We start from the raw sequence: 27021 nt of genomic DNA, 5'->3' as shown, positions 1-27021 counted from the left end.
GGGCGGCCAATCGGGAGCACCAATGGGGGGGACGGCCGAGGCAGTTCGATTTGGCGGTTTGACTTCAATATGGCTGAAGTCAGCGGCCTCGATGAGGCGGCGGCTGAGAAAAGGCTGGACGGGCCCTCTTCGGAATCCATGCCACCTGGCACTAGCATTTCGCGAGTGGAGCTCCTCGACACCATGGTGGACACTTTTCTCGAGAAGCTGGTCGCCGCCGGGAGGTAAAGCGGGAGACGGTGAGGGGGAGAGAGGTTGGGCCCAGCCGCGGTCCAAATCCCGCGAGATCGGCCCGGAGGCACGGTCACGTGGGCAGCGGGTTCGGGGTCCGCGGTGGTGGTCGCTGAGGCCGCATTGCGCTGTCAGATGCGGAGCCTGGAGGGCTCGCAGGTAACCCGCGCCACCTGGCTGCTCCTTCTGCAGCAAGCCTCGTTCCGATGAAAACGCGGCGTTTAGGGAGGGGTTCCGGGCTCGCCGGGCCGGTTCCTGGTTGTCGGACGCCGCGGCAGCGCCTCCCCTCGGGGTCCTTTGGAGAATTAACGGGGCCAAGTGCACGTAGAAAACTGCTAGCACTTGTGGGACTCATAAATGCCTTCGCTGGGAGGTTGTGAGGACCAAGCATTACCATAAGGCATTTTCCCCCTCTGTCTTTCGTTGACTTTTATATCAACAGTAAGCAATAGTGGACACTTTTTTTGGCCATTCTGGAATTTGAACCCAGGACCTTTGCAACGAGTTGTATCCCCAGCCCCCTTTATTTATACATTCATTTATTTTTAAATTTCTGGGTCTCACTAAGTCGCTGAATTGCACAGGCTGGACTCAAACTTGAGATCCTCCTGCCTCAGCCTCCCGAGTGCTGGGACTACAGGGGTGCACACACACCACAGCGTGCGTGCACCCTTCAGAGGAAGAGTTTCACCCCAACCCCATCAGGTGGACGCGTAAGTGCTGCAGCAGTCACCAGAATTCCGTGTGGTGCCCTGGCACTGCCTATCCGGGCCTCTGTCGCCACTGTCCCTGGTCTACCATGAAGACTCCATCCTGTGGCCCCGGTCAGTGATGTGTCCCTGCAGTCCCGGCCACCCGGGAGGCTGAGGCAGCAGGATCAACAGAGCCCAGAGATCAGGGCCAGCCTGGGCAGTGTGGGGAAATCCCAACCCCCATCTCAAAAACAAAACGCAGACTTCCGTCTTTTCTGTCTCTGTCCCTCCTGGGCCCAGATCTTTCCCATCAGTGTGCGCACTTTCTCCTCATGACCACGTCCATGCCGGGTTAGCATGAGGTGCTGGAGGCCTCGGTCCTCCTGGAGTTCCGTTCAGTGGGCAGATACAGCTCCAGATAGGGTGATCACAGAGCTGTGGGAAGAAGAGCCGCAGGAAATATGTGTGTCTCAAAAAAAATATCTTTTTTTCTTCGGACCACCACTCCTTTTTACAAAAACATTGAGGGTTTTTTTGTTTGTTTTTTTAAAATTTACTGGCATTTGTGGTACAGGCAGAAATCTCTCTCTGTGTCAGATGTTGCTGCAGGTGTGCTCGCAGAAGTATTTTCTGTGAAAGGCTCCAGGAGCCTTTATGGCAGATAATTGTTCTGCCAGTCTTGTGTACTGGTTGTTGGGGGCGAGGGAGGTTACTAGAGATTGAACTCCAGGCCTTTGCACTGAGCTACATCCCCAGAGGGCCCCTCCACCTTTTTTGGTTTTCAAGACAGGGTCTCACTATGTGGTCCAGGCCAGCCTTGAACTTACAACAGTCCTCCTACCTCACCCTCCCAAGTGCTGGGATCACAGGCGTGCACTACCACAATGCTCCTCTCTTTTCTTTTTTGGTACCAGGGATCGAACTTGGGTCCTTGTGCTTGCGCAGCAGGCGGCGAAACCACTGAGCTAAATCCCCAGCCCTCTTTTCTTTTTTTTAACAGTGTTATCAGTTATGTTAAACAGGCAAGTGTGCTGGCACATGCCTGTAATCCCAGCACTGATGAGGCTGAGGCGGGAGGATTTCAGAGAATTCAAGACCAGCCTGAATTACATAGTGAGACCCTGTCTAAAAGAAAAAAAAGTTAAACAATAAGAATGATAATTATTTTTGTCTTCTTCCTAATGTAGATGTCTTCGTAATCTTTAGTAAAGTCCCTGTCTCATTCAGTTTTTCTGAGAATTTTCTTTGAAGAAAATCATGATTTGGGCTGGGGATTTAGCTCAGTGGCTCTGCCACCTGCTTCAAAAGTGCAAGGACCCGAGTTCAATCCCCGGTACCAAAAAAAAGAAAATCATGATTACAGCTGGGTATGATGGTACACCCCTGTAATCCCAGCACTCTGGGAAGTTGAGGCAAGAGAATCACTAAGAGTTTGAGGCCAGCCAGGGGAACTTAGCAAGACTGTGTCTCAAAATTTAAAAAAATATATTGGGCCAGGGATTTAGCTCAGTGGTGCTGCCACCTGCCTTGCAAGTGCAAGTACCCGAGTTCGATCCCCAGTACCAAAAAAAATAAAAAATAAAAAATATAAAAGGCTGCAAATGCATAAATACATGTTGAACTTTATCAGATGTTCATTTCTTCCACTGTTAAGATCATCTTGTAATTTTTCTTTAGTTCATTAGTGTTGATCTGCACTGGTAGATCTCTGTTCCTTAAGTTTGGACTTTTAAATCTGGAAAAGCGCAGCAGGCTGGGGCTCTGGGGAATTGATGGGGCTCCCAGCCTTTGTGGGGCAGTAGTGGTGCTAGCAGACAGGGCTCTCTTCTCGGCAACGTTCTGCACTGTACTTGTTGCAAATCTTGGTGTATAACTGTTCAATCGCTACAGATCTTTGCAGGGTTCATTTTTCTTTTCTTTTTTTTTTTTAAGACAGGGTCTTGGTATGTAGTTCAAGCTGGCCTTGAACTTGTGGTGATCCTCCTGCTTCAGCCTCTCGAGTGCTAGGACTATAGGTGTGCGCCACCATATCTGGGTGCAGGTTTTATTTCTTCTTGTGCCAGGGATTATTTTATAGTCTTTCTCTAAAATTTACCCCTGTTGTCGTATTTTATTAACTTAGAACTGTTCAAAATATTTCAGTTATTTAATTTTTATTATTTCCCCCTTTTCCATTATGTATTGTTTCTATTTTTGGACTTGATCTAGCCAGAGGTCTATTTTATTAACTTTTTTGTTTTATTTTATTTGTAATGTTGGGGGTTAGACTGAAGACCTTGTGCAAGCTAAGTGCTCTACCACCCCTAACCCTGTTCATTACGAGTCATGGTCTTGCTAAGTTGTGCAAGGTGGCCTTGAACTTGCAATCCTTCTGCATCAGCTTCCTCCCAAGTAGCTGGGATTTTAAGTGTACGCTGCTACATTTGGCTATTTAATTAATTAATAAGAGACTGGGTGTCAGTATATATTTCAGGGCAACCTTGAACAATCAGCAGTTCTCCTGCCTCAGCCTCTGAGTGCTGCTTACAGGCACATACCACCGCACTTGGTTTATTGATCTTTTCAAACAATTACCTTTTATTTTATTTTATTTTTTATTTTTTGGTACCAGGGGTCGAATTTAGGATCTTGCGCTTGCGAGGCAGGTGGCGGGCACCACTGAGCTAAATCCCCGGCCCAAACAATTACCTTTTAAAATTTTCTGTTTAAGAGCTAGGCGTGGTGTTGCACACCTGTAATCCCAGTACTCAGGAGGCTGAGGCAGGAGGACTGCTGTAAGTTCGAGGCCAGCCTGGGCTACATAGTGAGTTCAAGGTCAGGCTGAACTACATAGCAAGACCCTGTCTCAAAAAATTAAAAAAGGGCGGAGGGTGTAGCTCAGTACAGAGGCCCTGGGTTCAATACCCCTCTTTTCTATTGCCTCTTCTCCCTTTCTCCGTCCTGGGCCTGCCTAGTGTGCACGGGTCCACAAAGGCGGAAAGAAAAGTCCAGACACAGACGTGTTTGCTCGAGGAAGACCTAGCATCTGCGTCCTTAACAGGCCCCGCACGTCCTGTCCTCCGCCTGGGTTGCGCCGCTCGCTGCTGCCCTCTGGCGGGAAAGCTGTGAACGGGCCGCCCGCCTGCCACCCGCTGGTCCGAAGCTGTGGCCCGGTGATGTCCTGCAGTGTATCTGCACTTATCACCTGACAGACTGACCGACGGCCGGGCTCGGATCGGGCCTTAACTGCCCCAGTAGTCTGAGTCAGACTTCTGTGAAGGCTTGGTTTGGGGAGCCGTTTGTCCTGCGGTCCTGGGCTGGAGGCCTCACCTCTGCCGAGCTGCCTGCACTCTCGCGTCCCTCAGTGGGGGCACTGAAATGCTTTCTCAGTGTTCAGAATCTGCAGGGTTCTCAGAGCACAAAGAGCAAACTCAAGTCAGTTGCTGTGGTCACTGGAACACAGCAGTGTGGTTTTACTGGATTTTCTTTAGTGCAGTTTTTAAAGGTTACTTTCGCTGATGATAGGCTTAGCCTTGTAATTTAGCCTCTTCTCTAGGGCGAGGACAGACCCTGATGGCAAGGTGACAGGCTCTTCCTGGCGCTGGGGTGGCTTCTGTATATGCAGCCAAAACACATTTACGGCCTTCCGAGGGGAAGCGACTCCTCGGCTGCAGGACACCTCGACGTTACTGGCTTCTGCACCCCCAGGGTTCAGAGTGCTTGTGAGAACAGGACCGAGGAAGCTGGGGGTCAGTGTGCCAGGTGCCAGCTGACCACTTTGTACATGGGACTGCAGTGATGCTCGCAGCAGCTTTGAGATACAGACGTCATCCTCGTCCGTACTTGGCAGACAAGGAAGCCGAGGCTGACAGGAAGAGGTTGTCCAAGGTCTGAGCGGATGAGTAGTAGTATCAGGATTTGAACCCAAGCAAAGCCAGGACCCTTCCCAGGATGCAGCTGGGTGGCCTCCTGCATCCCCCAAAGGCCAAGGCAGGGCCCGATCTCTCCTGGGGTGAAGGAGAGAGGCAGAGAGGCCACAGGGGAGGCTCCAGCAAGGACGCCTGCCCGAGCAGGCCAGGCATGGAGCTGGGGCCCGGAGTGGGCAGCCAGAATCGCCTCAGTCCCAGTTGCACCCTGCTCATGTGGGCCTGCTGTGCCTGTCCCACTGCTACGAGTCCCTGGGGGGCCCCGCAACCTTGCAGAGGGCAGGACGCCACGGCTTGCATGAGAAGATAAAATTTTCCTCTTGAGGGATGTGTGTTTTCTGAAGTCTGTCACTCTCCTGCTTCAGCTGAGTGTTTTTCAGGGAGCGCACAGGGCAGTCACACTGCTCCCAAGTCCTCACTGCGCTCGCTCGGGGAAGAACCTGCTTTCCTCCTGTGCTCCTGAGGTGGGCCCTGTCCCGCTCCTGGCCTCCTCTTGGGTACCTGAGCAGATGCGGCTTTCTGGGCTCCTTTGCAGTAATCTCGACCCCTTTCTGTTGTGTTCCTTCATTGTTTTGTGTTTTATTTTGGAGATGGGGTCTTGCTGGGTAGCCAGGCTGGCCTCGGACCCCTGAGCTCAGTGATGCTGCACCTCGGCCCCCTGTGAAGTGGGGCTGCACACAGGAGGGCACTGCGGGCACTGTGAGGCCGAGCCATCCTGTCACTCGCCCTGCAAGGGAGATTTTCATCCGAAGCATGAGCCAGCCCAGAGCAGACAGCTGGAGGCCATGCCGAGGCAGAGGCCCAGGGCCCAGGCGGGTGGGTGGTGATGGGCAGGGTCGACCTTCTTCTCCTGCCAGCTACCAGAGGTTTGCTGACTGCTACAAGCACTTCCACCAGCTGCAGCCTGAGATGACCCAGCGGATCCACGACAAGTTTGTCACTCAGCTGCAGGCATCCATCCGGGTGAGTGGCCGGAAGCCCAGAGCCACCATCAGCGGCTTGGCTTCTGTCTCTAGCTTGTCCTCCCGGGGCAGTGACCTATCTCCTCTGCAGCTGCAGGCCCGGCACCCCTCCCTATCATGAGCATCCTAAATGGCCCCTTCGCCCCTTGGCCTATGGTGTAATTATGTGTTTCTCCGTCCTGAGTTCAGCAAGGGCAGGACAAAGCCTCCCTCGCTGTGTACGTCCTGCTCCCACTCCCGGCCCAGTGCCTGGCTCAGAGAGGCATTAAACTGACTGAATCCTACTGGGGATGCAGAGGAGGACTTGGCTCCCTCCTGTCCACCACTGCCGAGGATAGCCCAGGCAGCCGGCAGTGTGCAGAGGGGAAGGCCAGCTGGAGGGGCTTGCTGCGGGCTCTTTTAAAAGTTTGCCATTTATATCTTATTGCCTCAATTAGAAAAGCCACATATTGTAGAAAAGTTGGAACTTCTGGGAAGGTAGAAAGAGACAATGGAAATTGGCTGAATCTTCCTGAGTGGGGTTCTCGGATTAGCATATTTGCCCCACCAGCTTGTCCAGTGTCATTGCTGCTCTTTCCTCCTTTCCCTTAGGAGGAAATCTCAGAAATCAAAGAGGAAGGGAACCTAGAAACTGTCTTGAACTCCTTGGATAGAATTGTGGAAGACGGCAAAGACCACAAGGGGCCGGCCTGGTGAGAAAGGGGCTGGCAGAGGCAGCTGTGGGCTCCTGGGCCCTGAGAGGGTGACACACAGCGCACTGCTGGAACAGGCCGTGGGCCAGTGAGAGGGGAGCCCAGGGCAGAGGGAGGAGGTGGGAGACAGCTCGGAAGTACACGTGGGCCAGGCTGCCCAGGCACCTGGCTGCGATTTCTTTCTTCCTTCCTTCAGTGAATGTTTAGGGAGCACCTGCTGCACGCTCAGTGCTGTCACAGGGCCCCCCACGCTGCCGCCATGGTGGGCCTGGCCTCTGGACCTCCACTCCCTCGCGTCCCTCCAGGCCCCCAGGCTGCAGGGCTGCTGTGTCCTTGCCACGGTTTTGCCCTCTGTGACCTTAGAACATAAGAGAATAGTCCACTCCCCGCGTGCTCGCGCCACTTCAGCCCTGCTTCCCAGTTCCCTCTGAGCAGCTCCTGGGCCCTCCCTCAGGAGCCACCAGCTCCCACCGCCCTGCTCTCGACAGCTGTCAGCACAGTCCGCTGGGGCCCAGACTGCGCGAGGCGGTACAGTGGCGAAGGCCAGGCCTAGGACGGGGCAGGGGTTGGAGGTAGGACCCTCCGGCTCATGGCCTTCCTGTGGCCCCCAGGCGCCCCAGCGGGACCCCCGAGAAGGACCTGTGCAGCGTCCTGGCACCCTACTTCCTACAGCAGCGGGACACCCTCCTGCGCCACGTGCAAAGGCAGGAGGCCAAGAACCAGGCGCTGGCCGAGGCCGTCCTGGCAGGGCGCAGGCAGGTGGAGGTGCTGCAGCGGCAGGTGCAGGGCCAGCAGCAGGCCTGGCAGGCAAGTACCCAGCCCGCCGCTGCTCCCCTCTAACAGGCCCTGGGGAGCTCCAGATCGGTGGCTTCCCCTCTGCCAGCGGTCGCGGTGTCCATTGGCGCCTCAGTGGGGGCTGCCGGGATCCCCTCCCCTGGCCAGCGTGCCTGTGAAGCCTAGCTGAGCTCGCTTTCCCTGCCTCGGCTGCCATGCCAGGTGCTGGGTCCTCCAGTCAGCTTCCGGGCCCAGTGGTGGTGTGAGTGCCCTGTGCGCAGAGTGCACACCTCACAGTGGCGCTGGAGCCTTCGGTAGAAACACACACACACCCCCACCCCCCAGCAGGTGGCCCTCAGGGACTTGGGGAGGAGGGGTGCAGGCAGTCCAGTGGGCCGTAAGAGTGGCCTGAGGGACAGATGAGCTGCTCTGGGAGAATCTCTCAGCCTGATGGGGACACTGCTGGTGACTTCTCTCCATCTGTCATGTAAGTGTCCAGCTTGTCCACTCGCAGCCCCTGGATGCCTGCTTCCTGGGGCTGACCCTCCTCTCCCTGAGACAAGCGGGTCCCCAGATGTGGCTCTTGGTGCCCCACCTGCTCTGCCCAGGCCTCGGTGAGGGGGCAGCAGGGGAGGCTGGAGCCCTGCTCTCTCTGCCCGTCTAGTCTCTGTGTGCCAGACTGCCGGGGACCACACCGCAGGCATAAGGGTTGCAGTGACTGAGCCCCTCAGCCTATTGCTGTCTCAGGGCAGGCTGCAGGGTGGTGTCCTGGCCACGGCTCCACCTTGCCCCCATCACAAGACCCTGGTTCCTGCATGGGCTGAGTGCTGACCCTGAGCTCCACTGGCTTTGCACCCCAGGCTCCTGTCCTAGGAGGGAGAACGCAGCCCCTGCTCCGGAAGCCACACCCTGCCCATCCCAGCTCTGGCTTCTGGCTTCCCTTAAGTGGGTGTTTGGTGCTGAGCCCCACATGGGAGCTCCAAAGATGCGCTGTCTGCAGCCCAACCAAAAGTTCTTAGGGCTGGGATGTGGCCCGGGGATAGAGTTGTCCCTGGCATGTGTGAGGGCCTGGGCTCCATCCTGATAGAAAGCTTTGGGGCGGTCAGAGGGTTGGAGTGTGGTGCCACAGGAGAAAGGGGCTGGTCTCCTTGGACCCTGACAGGCTATTCGTTCTCTGCCATCTCAGGCCCTGCACAGAGAGCGGCAGGAGCTGGCAGCTGTGCTGACAGAGCCCGAGTGAGGGGCGGGAGCCCTGGAGCAGAGAGCAGTCAAGGCCCAGGGCGGTGGCCAGCATGCTGGGTCCTAACCCAAGGACAGGTGAACCGGTGCCCATGCCAGGGTGACAAGGACCAGCGGAGAACAGCAGCGTCCACTCCCCACTCCAGTGGTCCCCACTGTCCTCCACCTGGGAGTGGGACGGTGGGCTTTCTCCGAGGTGTGGCCTGTGCTGCCCCATCCCTGGCCTGGGAGTGTCTTCGGGCTCCACTGATTGCCGTCTTGCTGGCCAGCCCAGGGGCCCTTGCCATGTCCTACCCACATCTGTAAATAAACTTTCTCTGTCACACTGTAATCTTCGAGGACGCTTCCGGGCCTGGCGTCTTCTTGGCCAAGACCCACTTTGGGGTTCTGGAGCCCTGCGCTGATCAAGGCTGGAGCCATGTCCCAAGAGCCTGGGGCTGGGGTGGCAGAGGGTATGGGAGGCCAGGTTTCTGCGTCCCGGGGACAGCTGCCCACCCTCCGGCTCAGTCCTGAGCAGGGACAGTGGTGGGCTGCTCGGTGTTGTGAATGGGGGCTCCATGGAGGTGGATCTTCTTGCCTCCCTTTGATCTCCAGCCAGGCAGGGCCCCCAAAAGCAGGATGATGCGACTGGGCTTTTCCCTGCAGAGCCTCCCCTCACCCTGTGGGCAGAGGCCTGGACAGGAAGACCCCGGCTGGCCCTGCTAGAACTCCAGTCCCCAGCAGCTGAGCCCAGCTCTATCTTCCCCCCTGCCCCTTCCTCACCCAGACACATGCCTCCTGTTCAGTCCGGCTGGGCAGAGGTTGAGCCTGGGCAGAGTGAGGACAGGCCAGACAGGAGTGCCAGGCCCCGTTAGCTGGGGCAGTGGCGCTCAGGCTGGGATGCTTTGGCCTTCCTGTCCCTTCCAGGAGGAGACGAAGGTGGGGTGCCTGGGCAGTGCGCCGTCTCCCTGTGTCCTGAGAGGGAGGGGCTGTCTTGTCTCACAGCCCTGCCCCCTGCCCTGACATGCAGGCCTGAGCCACGGAGCTGCCCTTGTGGTCTTACACTGCCAGGCCAGCCCTCCCTGGGGTCTGGCTCCTGCCCAGGGGCAGACTGCAAATCACAGCCTGTGAGGGATGCTCTTCTCTGGCCTATTTCGGGCCTCAGAGGCCCCCTCCCTCCCTCTCTGGGCTCTCCCTAGGCCCCAGCCAGTATTTCAGGCTTTGGCTGGGCTCCGGGCAGCCCTTCCTGAGGAAGGGGCCGGGCAGTGTCCTGCGGTTGGCAGTCCTCCGCCCCGTAGGGCCCAGCCACATCCTCTGGGGTTGGCCAGAGCCAAATGATGGCCCCCAATTAGTCCTGGCCGCATCCCTTGCGTCCCACCCGCCCCAGCAGGTATAAATGGTGCTGGCGCAGGAAGGGCAGACTGAGTCCCTGCAGCAGCCCAGCCGCACGGACAGACACCATGAAGGGCCCCACGGAGCTCGCCCTGTTGGCCCTGGCTGTGCTCTGCCTGGCTGCCTGGGCAGGTGAGTGTCTTGCCCACCTGGCCGGCGAGGGAGACCGGGGCTGGTCAGGGTGAGCCTGCTCCTTTGTCTCCGCAGATGCAAAGCCCAGTGGCGCAGAGTCCAGCACGGGGACAGGTATGTGGGCCTGGGGGCTCGCTTGGGACCCAGCCTCACCTCACTCCCCTCTGCTGCCCCTCTGCCCGCCTGGCCTGGCCCACACTGCCTGACCTGTTCCTTCTCCGCAGCCTTCTTGTCCAAGCAGGAGGGCAGTGAAGTGGTGAAGAGACCCCGGCGCTACCTGGACCAAGGGCTGGGGTAAGAGGGGGCGCCGGGACACAGAGGAGCGGAGGGCGGTGTGGCCCGGACCTCACCTGGGCTGATGCCACTGTGGGGCCCCAGGGCCCCCGCGCCCGCTCCAGACCCCCTGGAGCCCCGGAGGGAGGTGTGTGAGCTGAACCCAGACTGTGACGAGCTGGCGGACCACATGGGCTTCCAGGATGCCTACCAGCGCTTCTACGGCACGGCCTAGGCCTGCCCGCCGCCCGCCCGCCAGACCCTCGCTCCCTCCCCTCACTCCCTCCCCTCGCAGCCTCCGCCAGCCTTCCAGCGTGGGCAGCCCCGCTGCTCCCAAATAAAGCCCAGGGGAGGAGCTGGTGACCTGTGTGTGTGTCCAGTCTGCGGAGCTGGTTGGGAGGGGAGGGCCCGCGGCGGAGGGGAGTCCCCACCTCCTGAGTCCCACAAAGTATTTCCCAAGTCGTTTATTCAGTGCTCTGCTCTGCTCGGCTCCAGGAAGTGAAAGCTGCGCCCTAGTCTAGCGAGGCCCCTCCCATCGCCCAGCCCGGCCCTATGCTAGGCTGCCGCAGCCTGGGTGCAGGCTGTTTCCGCGCGGAAGGCGGCCTCTAGCCTGTTAGCAAGCGTCGGGCAGGCGTAGGTTAGTTGTGTCAGGTGCCCCAGGCTAAGCACTCACAAGCACCAGAGTGGGGCCTGGACATATGCATCTCCCCTCGCAGACCCTCAGCACATCCCGACCCCCACGGCCCTCTCTGTGGATGCCCTGGGTGCCCGCGTCCTGTGCCCTCTCCCTGTTCAGCCACTCTGCTTCCAGGCGCAGCCCGGGGCCTGGCCTCTGCTGCCCTCCGGCTGGGCTCCGGAAGGGCCTTACTGCTCTTTGACTTGGGCTCCCCCGTCTGGGGGGCTGCCCTGCAGCAGGAGGCAGGTTCTGGGGGCCCGAAGCAGAGCGGCTGTGAAGGCAGCAATGATGAGCAGGTTCCCAGCCACCGCCAGGCCCAAGGTGGCCACAGTGCCCTGCAGGCCCAGGGGTGGCTCCTGTGTGGCCAGCCAGGCTTGGCGCGCTCCCATGTCGGCCAGCACCGCCTCCAGCTGAAAGTGGGTGCCCAGCACGGCACAGATGTGGAACAGCTGGTGGCTGTGGCCTGCAGGGAGGGGCAGGTCAGGGTGCCCGCCCTGTCACTCAGCACCAGCCCCATCTCCTGGGCCCACCACACCCAGCTGGGCCCACGAAGCCCCTAGCACACCTGCTGCTGGTTCTGCCATCAGCCTCAGGGAGGACGAGGGGCTGAGGGAGGGTGGCTCCTCCTGCCCAAGCTCCCCGTTCACCTGGCCCTTGGCCCCAGGCCCTCACCAATGTAGTCAAAGCGCCCAGGTGCCAGCCGCTCAGGCAGGTGGGAGGCGAAGAGGAAGCCAGTGAGCAGTGCGCACAGGAGGTGGTAGCCGTGGCTGGGGCTCAGCTCCTCCTGCCCACAGCTGTGGGTCCTGCCCCAGCATAGCCCGAGCTGGCAAAGGAACAGCAAGGCAGGGAGAAGGCCTGAGAGGGGTCAGGCGCTGGGCTGGGAGAGCTTAGGGCCAAGACTGGGGCCGGGGTCCTGGGGCCTCGAATGCTCTTACCCGGTAGAAGAGTGGGAGGTTGTCGAACAGGAAGGGGTAGGCGAAGGCAGCTGTGCGCAGGACCTTACTGAGCCCCGGGCTTTCTAGCTCCGGGAACCTGGGGTGCAGGAGGGACAGGCTGATCACCGCCCCTGGCTTGGCCAGGCAGGGGTGGGCAGGCAACAGGGCCTGGGGCCAAAACTGGTGTCAAGGAAGCTCATTGGCTAAGGAGGCCCTCAAGTCACGGGACCTTGCCCGTAACAACAGGCCAACAGGCGGGGAGGCTGAGCCTTAAAGGAGTGAGCATGGGGGGGGGCACACCTATCATCCCAACACTTGGCAGGCTGAGGCAGGAGGACCTCGAATTCAAACCCAGGGTGGGCAATTTAGAGACTTAACGAGACTCTGTCTCAAACATAAAGGGGCTGAGGATGTGGCTCAGTGCAAAGGCCTGGGTTTGATCCCTCCCAGTACTGCAAAAGAGAGAAAAAAGAGATGGCGCAGAAAGTGCTAGCCTGCAGGTTCTGAAAGCCCGGAATAGGGCGCAGTGGCCGATGCTGTGGCCGTGCGGAGGCCCTCGCCCTGCGTCTTGCCCTGCGCCCCTCGGCCGCCTGAGAACCCACCGGGAGTAGCAGGAGAGGCTGGTGCACAAGAAGGAGTTGAGCGCGGCGGCAGGCACGAAGAGCCGGTGCAGGCGGCCGTGCAGCCAGGAGGCCGGCATGGAGTAGGCGGCGTAGGGGAAGGCGCAGCCTGCGGTAGGCGGGGGTTGAGGCCGCGGCGCCCCTCCCGCCTTCCCCCGCCCGGCTGACGCCCGCGGCTCACCCAGGCTGTAGAGGCTGAGCGCGCCGTAGTCCAGGAAATAGCAGATGTGGCGCGCGCGGGGCGACATGGAGCTGAAGGTGTGCGCGCAGCACGACGCGAAGGGGTAGAGGCAGGCGGGCAGCAGGAAGACGAGCAGCGGCCGGCGGTACGGCTCCGCGCCGCCCGGGCCCTCGGCCAGCGCCAGCAGCCGCCACAGGAAGTACCTGCGGGGGCGGCCGCTCAGCGGGACCCCGCGCCCCGCCCCGCCCCCGCCTCCGCTCACCAGGTGGGCAGGAAGTGCGTCCAGATGTTGACCGTCTCGTTGGTCATCTGGAAGGAGCTAAGCACGCAGTCTACGGCCGAGCTGGTGGGGCGGCGGTAGCCGGACATGATGCCGTCTTCCCAGAACACCTGGGCCGGGCGGAGGGGCGTCACCCGGGGGCAGGGCCGGCGGCCCGGCCCCCAGCTCACCCGTGGCAGAGAGGGCGCTGGGGCGGGGCGCCCCTGTCCTCCGAGGACAGGGTTGCCCTGGCACAGGACTTAGCGCCAGAGCGGGAAGACTGCTGCGGCCGCCCGAGGGGCCGGCGCGGTGGGTCGAGCCCTCACCCGGGGGACCTGGTGGACTCGGAGGAGCTGGGGCAGCTTGAGACTGAGCATGACGCCCGGCACCTCCACGCTGACCTGGAACAGACGGAGGCGAATCGGGCATCGGGCACCGGCCCCAGCGGAGACCCCTGGTCACTGGCTCCGGGGCAACCTCGGTCACGGCTGATGGGCTCGGTGCACGGGAGCTGTCCCCAGGCCTCCCTCCCAGTCCTGCCCCACCGGGGACAGCCTGTTCTCCGAGGCAGCGGCAGGCGGCGGCCGGGCACCCCCAGCAGCACGCTCGTAGACCGCAGCACCGCACCGCGCGCCGTAACTCTCGCCCTCGGGGAAAATTCCTGAAGGAGCAGGATACCAGCCAGTAGGGCAAGGAATCCAGGGCTGGCCGGGCCCTTCTGAGGCCACACTTGTGCCTCGGGGCCCCCAGGCCCTGTCCCTCCGGAGCCCGCACCCCCAGCCCAGACTTGCGCGCCGCCAAGCTCCCCCGCGCTCCGGCACATTCCTTGGCACCGGCGGAGGGGCAGGGCCGGCGAGGTGGGTGGCGCCCTAGCCGAGAGCGAAGTCACTCCCCCTCCCTGGCCAAACTTCCCGTACTCCAGGTCCGGGCCCGCCCTTCCCGTGCCCGCCTGCTTCGGGACCCCCGGGCCTCTGCTCCCTGCCGGTCTGGGGAACCCGCCTGCGCTGGGGCCGGGGCCACGAGCGCCCCCCCCCCGAGGGGTGGGAAGTGTCCCCTTTCCCGAGGGCTGCCCAGCTGCCTGGGGGAGGGCGAGGGTACTGGGGTGTCCCCCCCCACCACGTGCGCTGGAGATTTCAAGACAGCGGGGGGCCCAGGGAAGAGCTTTACCTTGGGAGGAGTCAGCCCGAGAAGGGGAGCGTCCGTACCCAGAGCTTGGGGCTCGGAGCGGCCGACAGCCGAGTGGCAGGACAGCCGGGGCTGGGCGGGGAGCAGGACACAAGGGCGCCCGGAACAATCCCGGCCTTGTCCAGTCTGAAGGGGCAGCGCGGGGCGGCCCAGCCCCATTAGCAGGCAGCTCACTCGGCTCCTGACCCGGCCTCGCCGAGCACAGGCCCAGCTGGGGCAGCGGGGTGCGACCAGGCCCAGCTGCGGGGGCGCAGTGCAGCCCCAGGCCCGGCCCCGGGACCCAGCCCCCCCCCCCCCCGCAGCCCTGCAGTGCGGGCTCCTCCAGGGCCCAGCGACCCGTCCCCGCCCCACAGACGGCAGACAGCAGACGGACGGACTCGGGGTCTTTATTTAGTGATGCTTTCGTCTCAACCTGCCAGGAACTGGGGCGACCCCATCCCCATCCCCCCACCCCCCGTTCTCTGGACACTGTCGCGGAGGAAGCGGGCAGGAGGCAACCTCCTCTCGGAGCACGGCCTGGAAAGAGAGCGGCCAGGCCTGCTCACTGCCCCTGACCTCTGCTCCCGCCGTCCCGGGAGGGCGGCCCTCCTGCTGCCCAGCGAGCCGGCCCCGGGTCCTCGGGCCTCTCGACAGACCGGGGTGGCGGCCTCCTGCGCCCCTTCTCTCTTGGTGGCGCCCTTCTGCCCAGCACAGCCCAGCACCTGCGGGGCACGCGGGCCACATCCCGCAGCGGGGCAGTGCGCAGGGCCCCGCTCCGAGCCACAGGGCAGGCGGGAAGCCCGTTTCCCTAGAGCTCACAGCTGGCTCCAGACCCCCGGCCCGGAGGGAGGCAGGAGGGTCTCAGACACCACGGACACCTGCTACCGCCGCCGTCCGCCTGAGCCTGGAGGCTGCCACTGCCGCCCCAGCCGCAGTCCAGCGACCCGACCGCTGCGGCCAAACAAACGCCCGCGCCCGCCTCTCCTGCTCCAAGCACCTGCCCAGGGCTCCTGCCGTCGCCTTGGCAACAGGGGGACCCCCCCCGCCCCCCAGCTGGCTGGGGCTCCGGCGCTGCTGGGGGCTACAGGAGGCGCCCTGGCCGGGAGAGCAGGGGGGTGTGCTCTGCAGGCGGGCCAGCCTCAGCCCATCTCCTTCCACTGCCTGTAGAAGTCCAGAACGTTCTTGATGTCCACGCTGGCATGGGCAGCGGCCTGCAGGGCGGCCTGCGGGCACGGGAAAAGTGAAGCAGGTCCGGACGGGCGGGCAGGCTCCTCTGCGCCCCTGCCCAGCCCGGCCGCGCCCGCCGACGCACCTGCATGGGGCCCGAGAGCGCCCCGGGGCTGTCCAGCGGAAGGCCTGTGACGATGGTCACCATGCCGCTCGGGTCCTCCTCTGCTGCCCCCTGGGCCAGAGTCAGCTGCTTGCAACTGTCCAGGATCTTATAGAGGGTCCTGGGGGCAGGGGACCCGCATTAGCACAGCCCTCGCGGGGCGGTCCCCAGTGCCCAGGAGAACCCGGGGCTCCCGGGCGGGGCGCTCAGCTGCCCCCAGGCGGGCCGAGGCAGGCGTGCGCTGACCGCCCGGGAGGGGTGAGGCGGTACCAGGCGTCCGCGTCCTGCCGCTTCAGCTTGTGCCGCTCCAAGCTCCTCCCCACCTCCTTCTGGCAGCGAATGTACCTGCGGGGAGGCAGGCGCGGTCAGGCACGGTCGGGCGCGGTCGGGCGGGGGGGCGGCACTGGGGACTGGGCCCTCGGTGGTCCCTCCAGGCCCGTCCCTCCAGGCCCTCGGGAGAAGCTGGCCCCGGGGCAGGGCCTTTCCAAGGCCGGGCTTCTGAGGTCGCGCTCCGCACAGCCTGCCCTGCCCGCTTGTCCTTGGTAGGCAGGACCCCGCCTCACGGCCTGGCGCTGCCGCTCGCGCTCCCACCTGTTTCCTTTCTTAAACTCCGCCTCCAGGTAACGGATGCCGTCCCGGGCCCCCGGGTGCTCCTTCTTCAGCAAATCCAGGCCATCAATCACTGCGGCACAGACAGCTGGGCTCGCACCGCGGACCCGCTCCGAAGGAGCCGCTGTGCCTGCCCTGGACACCCCAGGAGGAGCCAGGACCCCGGCTCCCGCCTGCCAGCCAGTTCCCAAGTGCGCACACGGGTCTTCCACCCATTCCTTCCAGTTCTGTGTGGCCAGGTTTAATGGGGACTGTCACGGACCGAACCAGGGCCTTGTGCCTGCTGGCAAGAGCTCCATCACTGAGCTCATCCCCAGGTCTTTTTATTATTTGCCTGATTAATTTTAATTAATCGAACTCAGGACCTTGAGCTTTTGAAGCAGGCGGTGGCACCACTGAGCTAAATCCCCAGCCCCTAGGTCTTTATTTTTTGAGACCGGGTCTTGCTGAGTCACTAAGTTGCCCAGGCTGGCCTTGAACTTGAAATCCTCCTGCCTCAGCTTCCCAAATAGCTGGGATTATAGTGTTCACAAGTACACCCAGTCCACATGTGGGCCCCAAATAAGGGTTTCTCAATCCTACACCAAGAGCCCCTTTTAGCCACATTCCACCTGTCCTGCTCCCCAGTATGCCCACCTGTCCTTGGGATGATGACAATGAAGCGGCCACTGGTGGCCAGCTGGCGGATGACAGGGAGGTGGTGGCAGAGGGCCTGGGTGTCAGGGACGAGGTAGGGAGACATGGCCGACTGAGCCTTGGGTTGCTGCAGGCTGCCTTCCAGCTGAGAGACTTCGAGCTGTGAGAGAAGGCAGAGAGGGGGGCTGCGGGTTCCCGGCCTCGGCAGGGGGACGGGAGCAGCCAAGAGCCAGCAGCAGGGTGGCTATGGTGGCCCATAGGGGCTCCTCCTGCTGCTATGAGGAGCACAGGAAACACGGAGAGAATGAAGGTTAAGGGAGAGACGGAAAGGCACAGAGGGCACAGAGGGCACACAGCCTCGGGAAGAACGGCACAGCAAGGGCAGTCTGACTGGGAGCAGCCCAGACCCAGGGAGGCACCCGAGAGCAGGCACCGGGCCTGTGCCTACCTGAAGCCGCAGCTGGGCCATGTCCCGCATCAGCCGGTTGCGCCGGGCCTCCTCCTGCGCCTGCAGGGACCAGAGTGGGGAGCTGGGAGGGCGACCCCTCCCGGCAGCTCAGCCCGGGAGGAGGCCTTCCAGGCCCGGCTCACACACGCTGGGGGCTGCTAGGACCACACCCACACCGCCCTCCAGCTGGGGCGCCCAGGGAGGGCTGTCTGCAGCCTCCTGCGCTCCCTGCTCTGCTCTCAGCCAGGTCTCCCTCCGGGCTGTGGGCCCTCACCTGTCACACCTGCCAATGTCTTCCTGATCTGCAGCCTCAACCCAACCGAGCACTGTGACCTCCAGCCCCGAACATCACCTGCCTGCTGGCAAGCAGCCCTTCCTCTCCTCAAACCTGCTACTTTCAGCTGGCGTGGTGGCCATGCCTACAGTCCCAGCTCTCAGGAGGCTGAGGCAGGAGGATTGCTGCAAGTCCAAGCCAGCCTGAACTACATAGCGAGACCCTCAAAACTAAACCCTGCTGATTCCCTCCGAAGTTCCTTGCTTGCTAAGTGACTCCTCTGGCTGAGTTAGAAGTGCAAAGCTGCCTGTCTTCCCTTTCTCTCAGCCTAGGAGCCAGTTGCTCCCAGTCCTGCGCCTCCCTCTCCCTGTGCAGAGAGGCCTCGCCCGCCGACATGTCTCCTCGCTAGCCAAGCTCTTGTCCACCAGCATCCAGGCAATCTTCCAAAACTGAGTGCCCACCATGGCTCTGCTTAAATCCCAAGCTAGGCGTTGGGGCGCACGCCTGTAAGCGTAAGGAGGCTGAGCCAGGAGGATCATGAGTTGAGTCCAGCCCAGACTACACAGTGAGGTCCTGCCTCAAAAACAAAACAAAACAAGGCAAAAATAAACTTTTAATCTTTCCTTTGTTTTCTGGATAAAGTCCAAATTCCTTAATATGGTCTAAAAGTGGACATGGGCCTCTATCCTGTGAGCTGACAAAGGCTGGCTCCTAAATGAGCCAAGTGTTACCATTGGCAGGTTGGAGCTTTCAAATATTAATCTCGTTCTTTTTCTTTTCTTTTGGTACAGGGGATCAAAATCAGGACCTTGCGCTTTCGAGGCAGGTGGCGGCACCATTGAGCTAAATCCCCAGCCCTTCTTTTGTTTTTTTGAGGCAGGTCTTGCTATGTGGTTCAGGCTGACCTTGAACTCACTATGGACCCCATGTTGGCCTTGAATTTATGGAGATCCTCCTGCCTCGGCCTCCTGAGTGCTGGGATCACAGGCCTGCGCCTCCATGCCCTGCAAGTTTCACATTTTGATAATTATAATACGGTTAGACAAGATCTACTTCAAGCCTGCAATGTCTACAGTAAGGGTCTGTTCTTCCCAACGTGCCAAGAGTGTCCCTCTAGAAAGCAGTAGCACCGGAGGACAGCAGGAGGCAAAGAGCCCAGGAGAGCCATTTCCTGACAGGCCTGCGGGTGGACTAGGAAGGGAGTACAGGGACAGACTTCCCTCTCCTGCCTGCACAAGTCAGCCGGGAGTCTGACTTTCGTGCTGAGACTGTTGCTGCGGAACCGTGGCCCAGAGCCAGGGCACTGTGTGCAGGGAGTGGGAGCCACCTGGAGCGGACTCTGAGGCCCCGGGCCAGCCGCTCAGGCAGCTGTGCCAGCACTGCCAGCCCCCTGCCCCGTGTGCTCTGAGCAGACAGCCCTGCCACCCAGCAGGTGCTGAGGAGCCGGGAGTGGAGCTTGGCAGGCAGAGGTGCGGCCCTGGCACAGCACCTGCCTGGCTGGCACGAGGACTGGTCCCACCCTCCACCAGAGACCCGAAGAGGAATGAGCAACAAAGAAGTGGAGTTGGCCCGACTCTGCCCTGACTATGCCTGCTGACCTTGGAAGTGTAACTATACTCGTCCTCACCCACTGAGTCAGGAGGCAGGCCAGACAGGGAGGTGGGCACCTGTGATGCCACCATTCGGAGGCTGAGGCAGGAGGGTCACTGCGAATTCACGGGCAGCCTGGGCTACCTGGCGAGACCAAGTCTCAAAATGAATCAAATCCAATCAAATCAGGACGCAAGCACCCACCTCACAGCTGCTGCAAGGGGCAAACGAGCCCAGTGAAAACCAGGCTTTGCACCTAGTCAGGTCTGGAGATGACAGGAGAGGGTGACACTGCTGCTGCCAGGTCAAGGCCTGGGGCGGAAGTCGGCACAGCAGGAGCAGGGTGGCCTGGGGCTCCCTGCAACCCCCTCCCCAGTCTCCAAAGCTTTCCGCTGAGGAAATGCCTGCAACTACGCTGACAGGTTTTGAAGCTGTGCAACTTCCCCATAATTATTTTTGTAACCCGTGTTTTCCCCTGTGGAACAGCAGTAAAAGCCCTAACACAAAAGGTTTGTTTTTAACAAAATGTGCTTGTTTATGAGGCAGCAGGAAAGGAGTTTCTGGGGAGCTGGGCCCATTCCCAGCATGGTAGTGTCCACCACATACAGGCTGAGGGTGGGTGCTGCGGACCCTACATTGGGAAGGGACCAGGCTGGGAGGAAGAGACCCTCAGGCTGGCACAGACCCCTGGTGGTCCCTCTCGACCCCAAATGCGCTGATGGCACAGGGCTGTAGAGGCCCCGACTGGAAAACCAGCCTGCTGCTCAGTGTCAGGCCCTGGGAGAAGGCACTGTGCTCACCTCAGCAACACCGGGGCGGGAATGACTGATCTGGCAGAGCCTGGCTCTCGGTAAGCAGGAGGAGATTGAATAGATATCACAGGCTGCTCCCCACCCTTGGGCCCTCTGCCGGACGAGGAGGGATGGGGTCTGGGCTGAGAGTGCAGAGCCTCCAGGGCCTTCCAGGCCTCTGCTGCGCTCTAAGGCCGGGCGTCCTGGCACCTGCCCCACAGGGACTGTGTGCACCAGCCATCCATCTTCACAAGGTCTCAGGTCTCACCGTGTGGCCCAGGCTGGCCTCAAACTCACAGTCCTCCTACCTCGGCCTCCCCAGGGCTGGGGTCACAAGTGTGCGCCACCACGCCCAGTAAGCTAATTGTCCCCACTGACAGCAATGATTTGAGTGACTTACTCAACACAGACCAGGAAGTCAGAGGGGCCTCAAGCCCCCGTCAGTCCACAGCTGTCCTGAGCCAGTCTGTGCCGAGCAGCCTCACCATCCCCTCCTGCCAGCCCCCCTTGGTCCCTGCCAGGCCTCCTCCAGTCCAGGAAGTCCGGACCTGCCCCTGCCCCTGCCCCTGCCCAGGCAAGGCCTTCGCCCCGTGGCTCACCATGCGGAACTGCGCCTGGGCCTGCTGCAGCAGGCTCTCCTGCTCCGCCTGGGCCGTGCTGACAAAGATGCCGACTTCTGGGTTGAATTGCAGGATGCTGCCTTGCAGGCGGGACACAAAGTGCCCGAAGCTCCGGATGCAGCAGATGCGAACCACCGACTGGGAGGACACAGCATCAGGTGCTGCTGAGTGCCTGGCTCCCCACCTCCCCTTCCCCTGGGAAAGAGGAGCACTGGCTGCCAGAGAAGGGGAAAGTGAGCAGGGCGAGGGGAGTGGGTGACCCTGGGGAGGAGCAGGGCCGTGGGGCTGCAGGTGAGGAGCCTGCTAAGGCCATCTCTCCTCAGGGTCTCTGCTTCAAAACAGATAGACATTTTGAGAATTATTTTTCAGCAAAAGTGTCTTTCTTCTCACACAAAAATCTTACCTGGATCCCCCAAATATAAAACAGATCTCAGCCAAGCGGCTCTGGCTGGATGGAGGCAGGTGGCTGGGGAGGGGCTGGGGCCCAGCCTGTCTGTGGGGCTGCCCTCTGCTGCCCCCCGCTGGCCCACGTGGGTGCAAACTGCAGTCCGGAGCACTCTCAGCAGGCCACATGCCCGCTGCAGCTCAGAAGGCTGGGCCCAGCAGCTGATGCAGGTTCCCAGGCCTCACTCACTTGCCCTGTCCGTTTCAGAAGGCAGAGGAGGGACCTGTTCTCCAACAGACACCGCCACCCACAGCAGGACCTCTGCAGGACATGCAGCCCTGAGACCTTTCCCTGCCTGCATGACACTCTCACCTCCTCCAAGGTGCTGAGCAGGGGCCGGTCCGCATCCAGGTTAAAGCACCTGTGAGCAGCCCGGAGGGGAGGCAGGTTGCGCAGCGCCATGTCCTCTGGGAGCAGCAGGCTGGAGGGGAGGTCCGGCAGTTCACAGCCTCCCAGGAGATCCTGGACCTCAGGACACAGGGCCAGGCCTGGGTGGGGAGAAGGCACCATCAGGGAGCCGCGGGCAGAGACCGACACACTAGGCTGAGCTCCAGGCATGGCTCTGGAAGAACAGGAGCAGCTTGGCTGGGAACCACAGGACAGAGATGAGGATGTGTCTAGGAGGGAAGAGCTGGGCAGATGGGCTCTGGGAGGTCAAAGCCAATTCTTTTGTTTGTGACAGGGTCTCACTATGTACTCCAGGCTGGCCTGCACCTCATGATCCTCCTGCCTCAGCCTCCAACGGAACTCTGAAGGTCCACGGACAGCAGTGTGGCAGCAGACCCTGTGCTGTCCCCTTGCCCACCCTGCTGCCCCTGCATACCAGGCCTCCTGCCCAGTAAGGCAGTGCGGGGTGGAAACCCGAGAGGCCTGGCCCGTACAATGACTGCTGTGTGCGCGTCCCGGTAACCTCCTACCCTAGGGCTGAGTCGCAGGAGAGGGGTGTGGAGTGGGGCCAGAGGGGGCAAAGAGGGATGCAATGCCAGGGACCCACTCACCAGACTCCTGGAGCTCACCAGCAGCAGGCAACAGATTCAGCAACACAGACAGGCGATTCCACAGACTCTGAGAGCTCTGGGAGGGGAGAAGGGAGGGCATATGAGCCAGCACTGTGCTGAGGGCAGTGGCCCCGAAAGGAAGCACAGGGGCCTGGGCACGTGCAGGGGCCGCAGAGGGGGCTGGTCCCCCCTTGCTGCTCCATGACAGAAGGCTGAGGCTGGGAAGGACTTCCGGACCCTGACAGCAGAAAGCCGAGCGCCAGAGGAGGTGGCGTCTGCATCTCACACTTTCTTTTCCTTCTTTTTAAATTTGCAGTACTGGAGACTGAACCCTGGGCCTTACCACTAAGCCATACCCTCACCCAGTTTTTATTTTTTAAATTGAGACAGGATCTTCCTGAGTCACTGAGTTGCCCAGGCTGGGCTTGAACTTACAGTCCTCCTGTCTCAGCCTTCCGGAGGGCTGAGGTTACAGGCCTGTGCTGCCACCTGACTACAGAAACCTTTCCCTTCTCCCCTCCTTGGCGTTCCCGGCCCAGTACAGCTCTCCAGCAGGGTGATCAGCACCAGCACCTCCCCTGACTAGGGCTGAGTAACTGGCCCGCAGAGGGGTGTGCTTGCACCCAAGGGCAGGGACACAGCTCCCACCTTGGGGAGGCAAAGTTCTTAGAGAAAACACTCCACATGTAAGCTGGGGGTGTCTGAGGCTCGAAGCTGCACAACTGCAGCCCCAGCACCTGGGAGGCTGAGGCAGGAGGATCATAAGTTTGAGACCACTCTAGGCTACTTAAATGAATGAGCTCAAGGCCAGCCTGGACTACACAGTGAGGCCGTCTTAAAAACCCAGGGGGAGGGCTGGGGATTTAGCTCAGTAGTTCCGGCGCCTGCCTTGCAAGCACAAGGTCCCAAGTTCAATCCCCAGTACCAAAAAAAAAAAAAAAAAAAAACCCAGGGGGGCCGGGAATTTAGCTCAGTGGTTTCACCGCCTGCTGCGCAAGCGCAAGGACCCAAGTTCGATCCCCGGCACCAAACCAAACCAAACCAAACCCAGGGGCCGGGGATGTAGCTCAGCGGCACCGCCCCTGCCTCAGAAACGCAAGGTCCTGCATTCGATCCCCAGTACCCCGCCCCCCAAAAAAACCCTGAGCCAGGTTAGAGGGACTGAGGCTCTGAACCCAAGGACGAGGAAGAAGAGAAGGTGGCAGGCGAAGCTGTGCAGCCCAGGGCCCCAAGCCCACACCTCCTCGCAGCCTTCTCCAGCCGCTGCCCGGGCCCCTAGGCCTCCTCCACCTCTGTCCAGAGCTGCTGCTCCTGCTCTCCCTCCTCCTCTTCCTCCTCCTCCTCCACGTCCCCGCTCTGCGCTCTGCACTCTGCACTGTGCCTGTCCTCACATCTCACTGGCACTGCTCACAAGGGCGGGCACTATGCCCAGCACTGGGGACAGAACAGCACTGGCAGCTCTCCGACTCCAGCCACAGGCTGAGGGTGAGGCCCCGCCCTGCCCTCCAGGGGAGCTGGCAAGGGAGCGGACGAAGGCACCTGTGCGCACACGACGATGAGGTCGGGGTTGGTCCGCAGCCAGTCCAGGAAAACCTTCACAGCAGGGAGCAGGCCCTCGGCGGTCAGGACCTGCAGCTTCTCCTGCAGGCTGCGCTCATTCTGGCACGAGCGCCCGCTGGACTCGCTGCCCTCCGACTCCGAGCCCTCCTCAGAGGCTGGGGCAGGGGGAGAGCAGGGTGAACAAATGGCAGCTGCCACCTGACCTAGACTCTGCAGGGAGATTCTGGTACAAGAGGCGGGGACTTGGGGTCAAAGCCCTGAGCAATTCTTCAGGCCCACTAACTGGCTGCTCTGAAACCTTCAGAGTGATTCAGACTCGAGCCAATGTGTCCAGCCACTCTGCAGCGGCTCATCAGCCAGGGTTTAAGAGCTCACGCTGCCGCAGGGCTGCAAGCGGGCAAAGTGCGGGGCATGGGGCTGCGCCATCTCTGTCACCTCCCAGCTCTTCTCTGTCTGGCAGACCCGGGGCGGGTTGCTTCACCTCTCTACGCAATAGCGCCACATCTCCTGCAGTCACTCAGATGTCTCAGGCCTCACCTGGCCTGAGGACACGACGGCAGACAGCTCAGCACCCTGCCTGGCCGAGGGAGAAGGGCAGGGGCTGCGCAGGGCAGGCACCCATGGGAGCCCACAAGACACGAACTGGCCTGGACTTGGAGGAGTCCCAAACCAGGCAACTTCTGCTCTGAGCCCGAGCACCCCACACATGTGCTCTGCCACTGCGGTGCACTCTGGCCCCAAGTTACTTTTTAAAAAAAAATACGGAACGCTTCATGAATTTGCCTGTCATTCTTGAGCAGGGGCCATGCTAACCTTCTCTGTATCATTCCAATTTTAGTACATGTGCTGCCAAAGCGCGCACAACTTTTAAACTATAGTCTAGGGGGCCAGGGATTTAGCTCAGTGGTGCCGCTGCCTGCCTTGAAAGCAAAAGGTCCCAAGTTCAATCCCCGGTACCAAAAAAACAAAAAACCAACAACAATAAACTACAGTCTAGGGGGCAAGGAAGACTTAGCCAAGTGACAGGGTTGGGCTGAGGGAGGAAAAGCTATGTTCCAGACAGAAGTAGCCCATGTAGAAGTTCGGAGGTAAAAGACAGCCTTTACAGGAGGCAAACTAACTTTTCCACAAAACTCTATGAAAGCTGGAAAAAATACAACATCCTAGAAGAGTCTAGCCCAGCGATGGCAAACCTTTTACAGCTTTCGATGACACAAACAGCCCGCTGTGGCACACATGCTGTGGGTTCCCGCCACTGGCCTGGCCTCAGCTCGGCAGAGGGGCCCGACTAACACTGCTGTGATGAATGCTCCTCTGCCTCAGCCCAAGTCTCACCCAACCCACTGCCCTGATGGGCCCTGGAGGGATCCAGGTGACACCGGGAAGAAGCTGCAGTTCCAAATGTGTGGGGAGGACAGCCCCAAAGTCAGGGCAGCACGCAGCAGGAGAGAGGGCAAGGCAAGAAGAGCTGGAGGCTGGAAATGACGAAGGGAGTGGGAAAGGACGCGACAGGAGCAAACTCCTGGGCTGCACACCAGCGAGGCAGCAGGCTGGAGACGAGAAGCCGCGCATAGAGAGGACAGGGCCTGTGGCAGGGAGGCGCAGAGGCCCAGGTACCTGGCTCTGAGGGCTTATCCACATCCCCATTGACACAGGGCCTGCAGCCAGCCAAGCCCTGAGGGGCAGCGGGGGGCTGCAGGAGCAGGTTGCTGAAGGTAGGGGCCAGTCGGAAGCAGCGCTTGGTCTGGAACATCTGGGTGGACATGGCTTGCAGATTGCTGGCAATGCTAGCCTCACTGGGGCCCAGAGAGCCGTTGAGGGCCTCGGGAGCCTCTGATCTGGCCCGAGGCGGCTCCAGGGCTAGGGACCGGGTCCCGTCCTCGTCCTCCATGTCTTCCAGGTCTGACCGGGACTCCTGGCTGTTCATTTCTGAGTCTGTCTCAGCATCAAAGGCTGTGCCCCCACCTTCTAGACTCTTGTCAGAGCCGCTGTCCGAGCCTTCACTGGCCCGGGCTGAGTCACAGCTTGAGTCTGATTCAAAGCCTTCACTCAAGTCACTGTCATCACCAGCGTTGGGTGGGCGGCGGTGGTGGCGGCGGCGGAGGCAGGAGAGGCGCGAGAACTTCCGGTTCTTTCTGCCTCCAGCAATGTGGGGTGCCATGGGAGGCGGCTCGGGGTCCGTTTCCTCCTCTTTCTCCAGTGCTTCCCTGGACTCTGCCTCATCTGTGGCGGGAAGAATGAGGGGCTGGACGCTGGATGGTGTCTCTGACACCTCCCCAGAGTCTGTCCCTCCCTCCCTCCTTCCCTCGCTTGCTCCCCAGCCCCAGCCTCCTGCCCTTTCCCACCTGCGCCATCATTCTGGAACGCTGGGACGGGGTTCTCGCCCTCCTCCAGCTCAGCCTGCAGCCGAATGTTGACATGGTTGACGAGGTGGGAGAAGAGGGCCAGGGTGAAAGCAATGGCTGCACTGTACTGCTTGGATCCTGAAGCCAGGAGAGCCAGGCGTCAGGGCCCTGGCCCTGAATGAGGAGCAGGAACCATCACATCATTCCAGCCCTGTCTCACCCGCACTCAGTTACCACGGATGCACTGTCCCGCAAAGCTCCTAGGGTAAGAGCCTGCCTGAGCCCCAACCCACCATCCCCTACACCAGAACACACTCCCTCTGCAAGGATCCTCTGATCTCAGCTCATCCGCCCTGGCTTCAAGTACTCAGAGAGCCCAGGAGCCAGCCCGCCCGACCCCTCCCTCCCTCCCTCTTCTCTGTACACTTCCACCAGAAAGCTTCCCAGCAGGGCCTGAGTGCCCCTGAGCACGGTGCAAATCTGACTGATCCCGGCTGAGCTCGCTGGCCCCCAGCGTGTGCGTGTGCGTGTGCGTGTGTGTGTGTGTGTGTAGGGGACACACTGCTCCCTCTGCTCATCCCCAGGAGGCGCCAAAGGGCAGGCCCCGCTGCCCTCACTCTCCCACAGCCAGGTGGTGACCGGGCAGTGGGCAGTGCTGTGGGGCCGGGGGACACAGGAAGGTCACCTGCTCTCTTCAGGCTGTGCACACCCATGAGGCAGATGATGAGCATCTGAAAGAGGAGCAGGTCTGGGAGGAAAGCACACCCGCCCTCATACTCCTCCTCCACCTCACTGGCCAGGCTGAGGCTGGGTGAGGAGGGCAGGTAGAAGAGACACAGGTTGAAGTCCTCCAGGACTGACTGGCAAAGCGAAGTGAGCTCGGAGTCCACAGAGCTACAGAAGGGCAGAGGTAATGTCGGTCAGGGATGGGCGGGAAGAGGCGAGGACTTGGCCACACAAACTCAAACAAAAGATTTGAGGGGACTTCAGAGACGGGGGAGGGTGGCAGCACCGGACTGGCTACCAAAGCAGACAAAATAAAATGGGGTGTAACTCAGTGGGAGAGCTTGCTGAGGGTGCAGGCCACCTGCGAGCGGTTCCATCCCCACCGCCGCAAAACCAAACACAGCGAGCAGAGCAGACAGCAGGGAAAGGGTGCGTTGCTCCTGCAGCCCGTTCAGCACCTGCTCTGGGTGCGGTCAGCTGCTATGAGCTCAGCACAGGACCCAGCACGGAGGGACACCCAGCACGGCCTGGCTGGCTGGGGTT

The 27021-nt window shown here is 60.9% G+C and overlaps 3 protein-coding genes and 1 non-coding gene across 13 annotated transcripts in view; 1 reads left to right on the top strand and 3 right to left on the bottom strand.

Moving 5' to 3' along the window:
* The first annotated feature begins 20 nt into the window (after positions 1–20).
* LOC101706757 (uncharacterized) lies at positions 21–10632 on the top strand. Of its 2 annotated transcripts, XR_015448144.1 has the most exons (8): positions 21–224; positions 5686–5791; positions 6382–6482; positions 7094–7289; positions 8443–9998; positions 10074–10112; positions 10223–10292; positions 10377–10632. XR_015448144.1 is itself a non-coding variant. In XM_087203442.1 (7 exons), the coding sequence occupies exons 1-7, from the start codon at positions 70–72 to the stop codon at positions 10504–10506; spliced, it is 735 nt and encodes a 244-aa protein (XP_087059568.1). In that variant the 5' UTR covers positions 21–69; the 3' UTR covers positions 10507–10632. The 2 variants fall into 2 exon arrangements, 1 of the variants encoding a protein (XP_087059568.1); XM_087203442.1 differs by lacking the exon at positions 7094–7289 and having other exon boundaries at positions 9865–9998.
* Positions 10633–10720: 88 nt separating this feature from the next.
* Paqr6 (progestin and adipoQ receptor family member 6) lies at positions 10721–14402 on the bottom strand. 7 transcript variants are annotated; one of them, XM_004871195.4, is made up of 8 exons: positions 14110–14393; positions 13269–13343; positions 12946–13073; positions 12684–12886; positions 12485–12611; positions 11883–11979; positions 11620–11770; positions 10721–11410 (listed from the first exon to the last, which is right to left on the bottom strand). In XM_004871195.4, the coding sequence occupies exons 1-8, from the start codon at positions 14284–14286 to the stop codon at positions 11136–11138; spliced, it is 1233 nt and encodes a 410-aa protein (XP_004871252.1). In that variant the 5' UTR covers positions 14287–14393; the 3' UTR covers positions 10721–11135. The 7 variants fall into 7 exon arrangements, with proteins under 7 accessions (XP_004871252.1, XP_021105190.1, XP_087059564.1 ...); XM_021249531.2 differs by lacking the exon at positions 14110–14393 and adding an exon at positions 13621–13750; XM_087203438.1 differs by having other exon boundaries at positions 12485–12886; positions 14110–14402.
* Positions 14403–14497: 95 nt separating this feature from the next.
* Smg5 (SMG5 nonsense mediated mRNA decay factor) overlaps positions 14498–27021 on the bottom strand; it is a 32674-nt gene continuing 20150 nt past the window's right edge. For all 3 annotated transcript variants that reach the window (XM_021249530.2, XM_004871198.4, XM_021249529.2), the window contains 13 exons: positions 26438–26646; positions 25753–25890; positions 25025–25630; positions 23387–23562; positions 21848–21923; positions 21162–21337; positions 20384–20542; positions 17130–17189; positions 16682–16841; positions 16028–16118; positions 15707–15781; positions 15419–15557; positions 14498–15329 (listed from right to left, as the gene is read on the bottom strand). In XM_021249530.2, coding sequence (XP_021105189.1) covers positions 15246–15329; positions 15419–15557; positions 15707–15781; positions 16028–16118; positions 16682–16841; positions 17130–17189; positions 20384–20542; positions 21162–21337; positions 21848–21923; positions 23387–23562; positions 25025–25630; positions 25753–25890; positions 26438–26646 — 2149 coding nt within the window. In that variant the 3' untranslated portion in view covers positions 14498–15245. The remainder of the gene's footprint in view (positions 15330–15418; positions 15558–15706; positions 15782–16027; positions 16119–16681; positions 16842–17129; positions 17190–20383; positions 20543–21161; positions 21338–21847; positions 21924–23386; positions 23563–25024; positions 25631–25752; positions 25891–26437; positions 26647–27021) is intronic.
* Positions 24163–24265, bottom strand: LOC147820820 (U6 spliceosomal RNA). The gene has a single exon (XR_015448236.1). It is a non-coding gene; the product is annotated as a U6 spliceosomal RNA (small nuclear RNA).

Source organism: Heterocephalus glaber, unplaced genomic scaffold (genome assembly GCF_053883595.1).
Source record: "Heterocephalus glaber isolate CG9 unplaced genomic scaffold, H.glaber_assembly_v1.0 deba00001795, whole genome shotgun sequence".
In the NCBI taxonomy this organism is placed as follows: domain Eukaryota; kingdom Metazoa; phylum Chordata; class Mammalia; order Rodentia; family Bathyergidae; genus Heterocephalus; species Heterocephalus glaber.
This window is presented reverse-complemented; position numbering and strand designations above follow the sequence as displayed.

Coding starts and splice junctions, on each gene's coding strand:
- LOC101706757 (XM_087203442.1), top strand. CDS start 70: ATGGCTGAAGTCAGCGGCCTCGATGAGGCGGCGGCTGAGAAAAGGCTG. Junction 225..5,685: donor AAGCTGGTCGCCGCCGGGAG/GTAAAGCGGGAG, acceptor TTCTCCTGCCAG/CTACCAGAGGTTTGCTGACT. Junction 10,293..10,376: donor TACCTGGACCAAGGGCTGGG/GTAAGAGGGGGC, acceptor GTGGGGCCCCAG/GGCCCCCGCGCCCGCTCCAG.
- Paqr6 (XM_087203438.1), bottom strand. CDS start 14,286: ATGGGGCTGGGCCGCCCCGCGCTGCCCCTTCAGACTGGACAAGGCCGG. Junction 12,887..12,945: donor ACGCACTTCCTGCCCACCTG/GTGAGCGGAGGC, acceptor CCGCCCCCGCAG/GTACTTCCTGTGGCGGCTGC. Junction 11,771..11,882: donor ACCTCCCACTCTTCTACCGG/GTAAGAGCATTC, acceptor TTCCTTTGCCAG/CTCGGGCTATGCTGGGGCAG.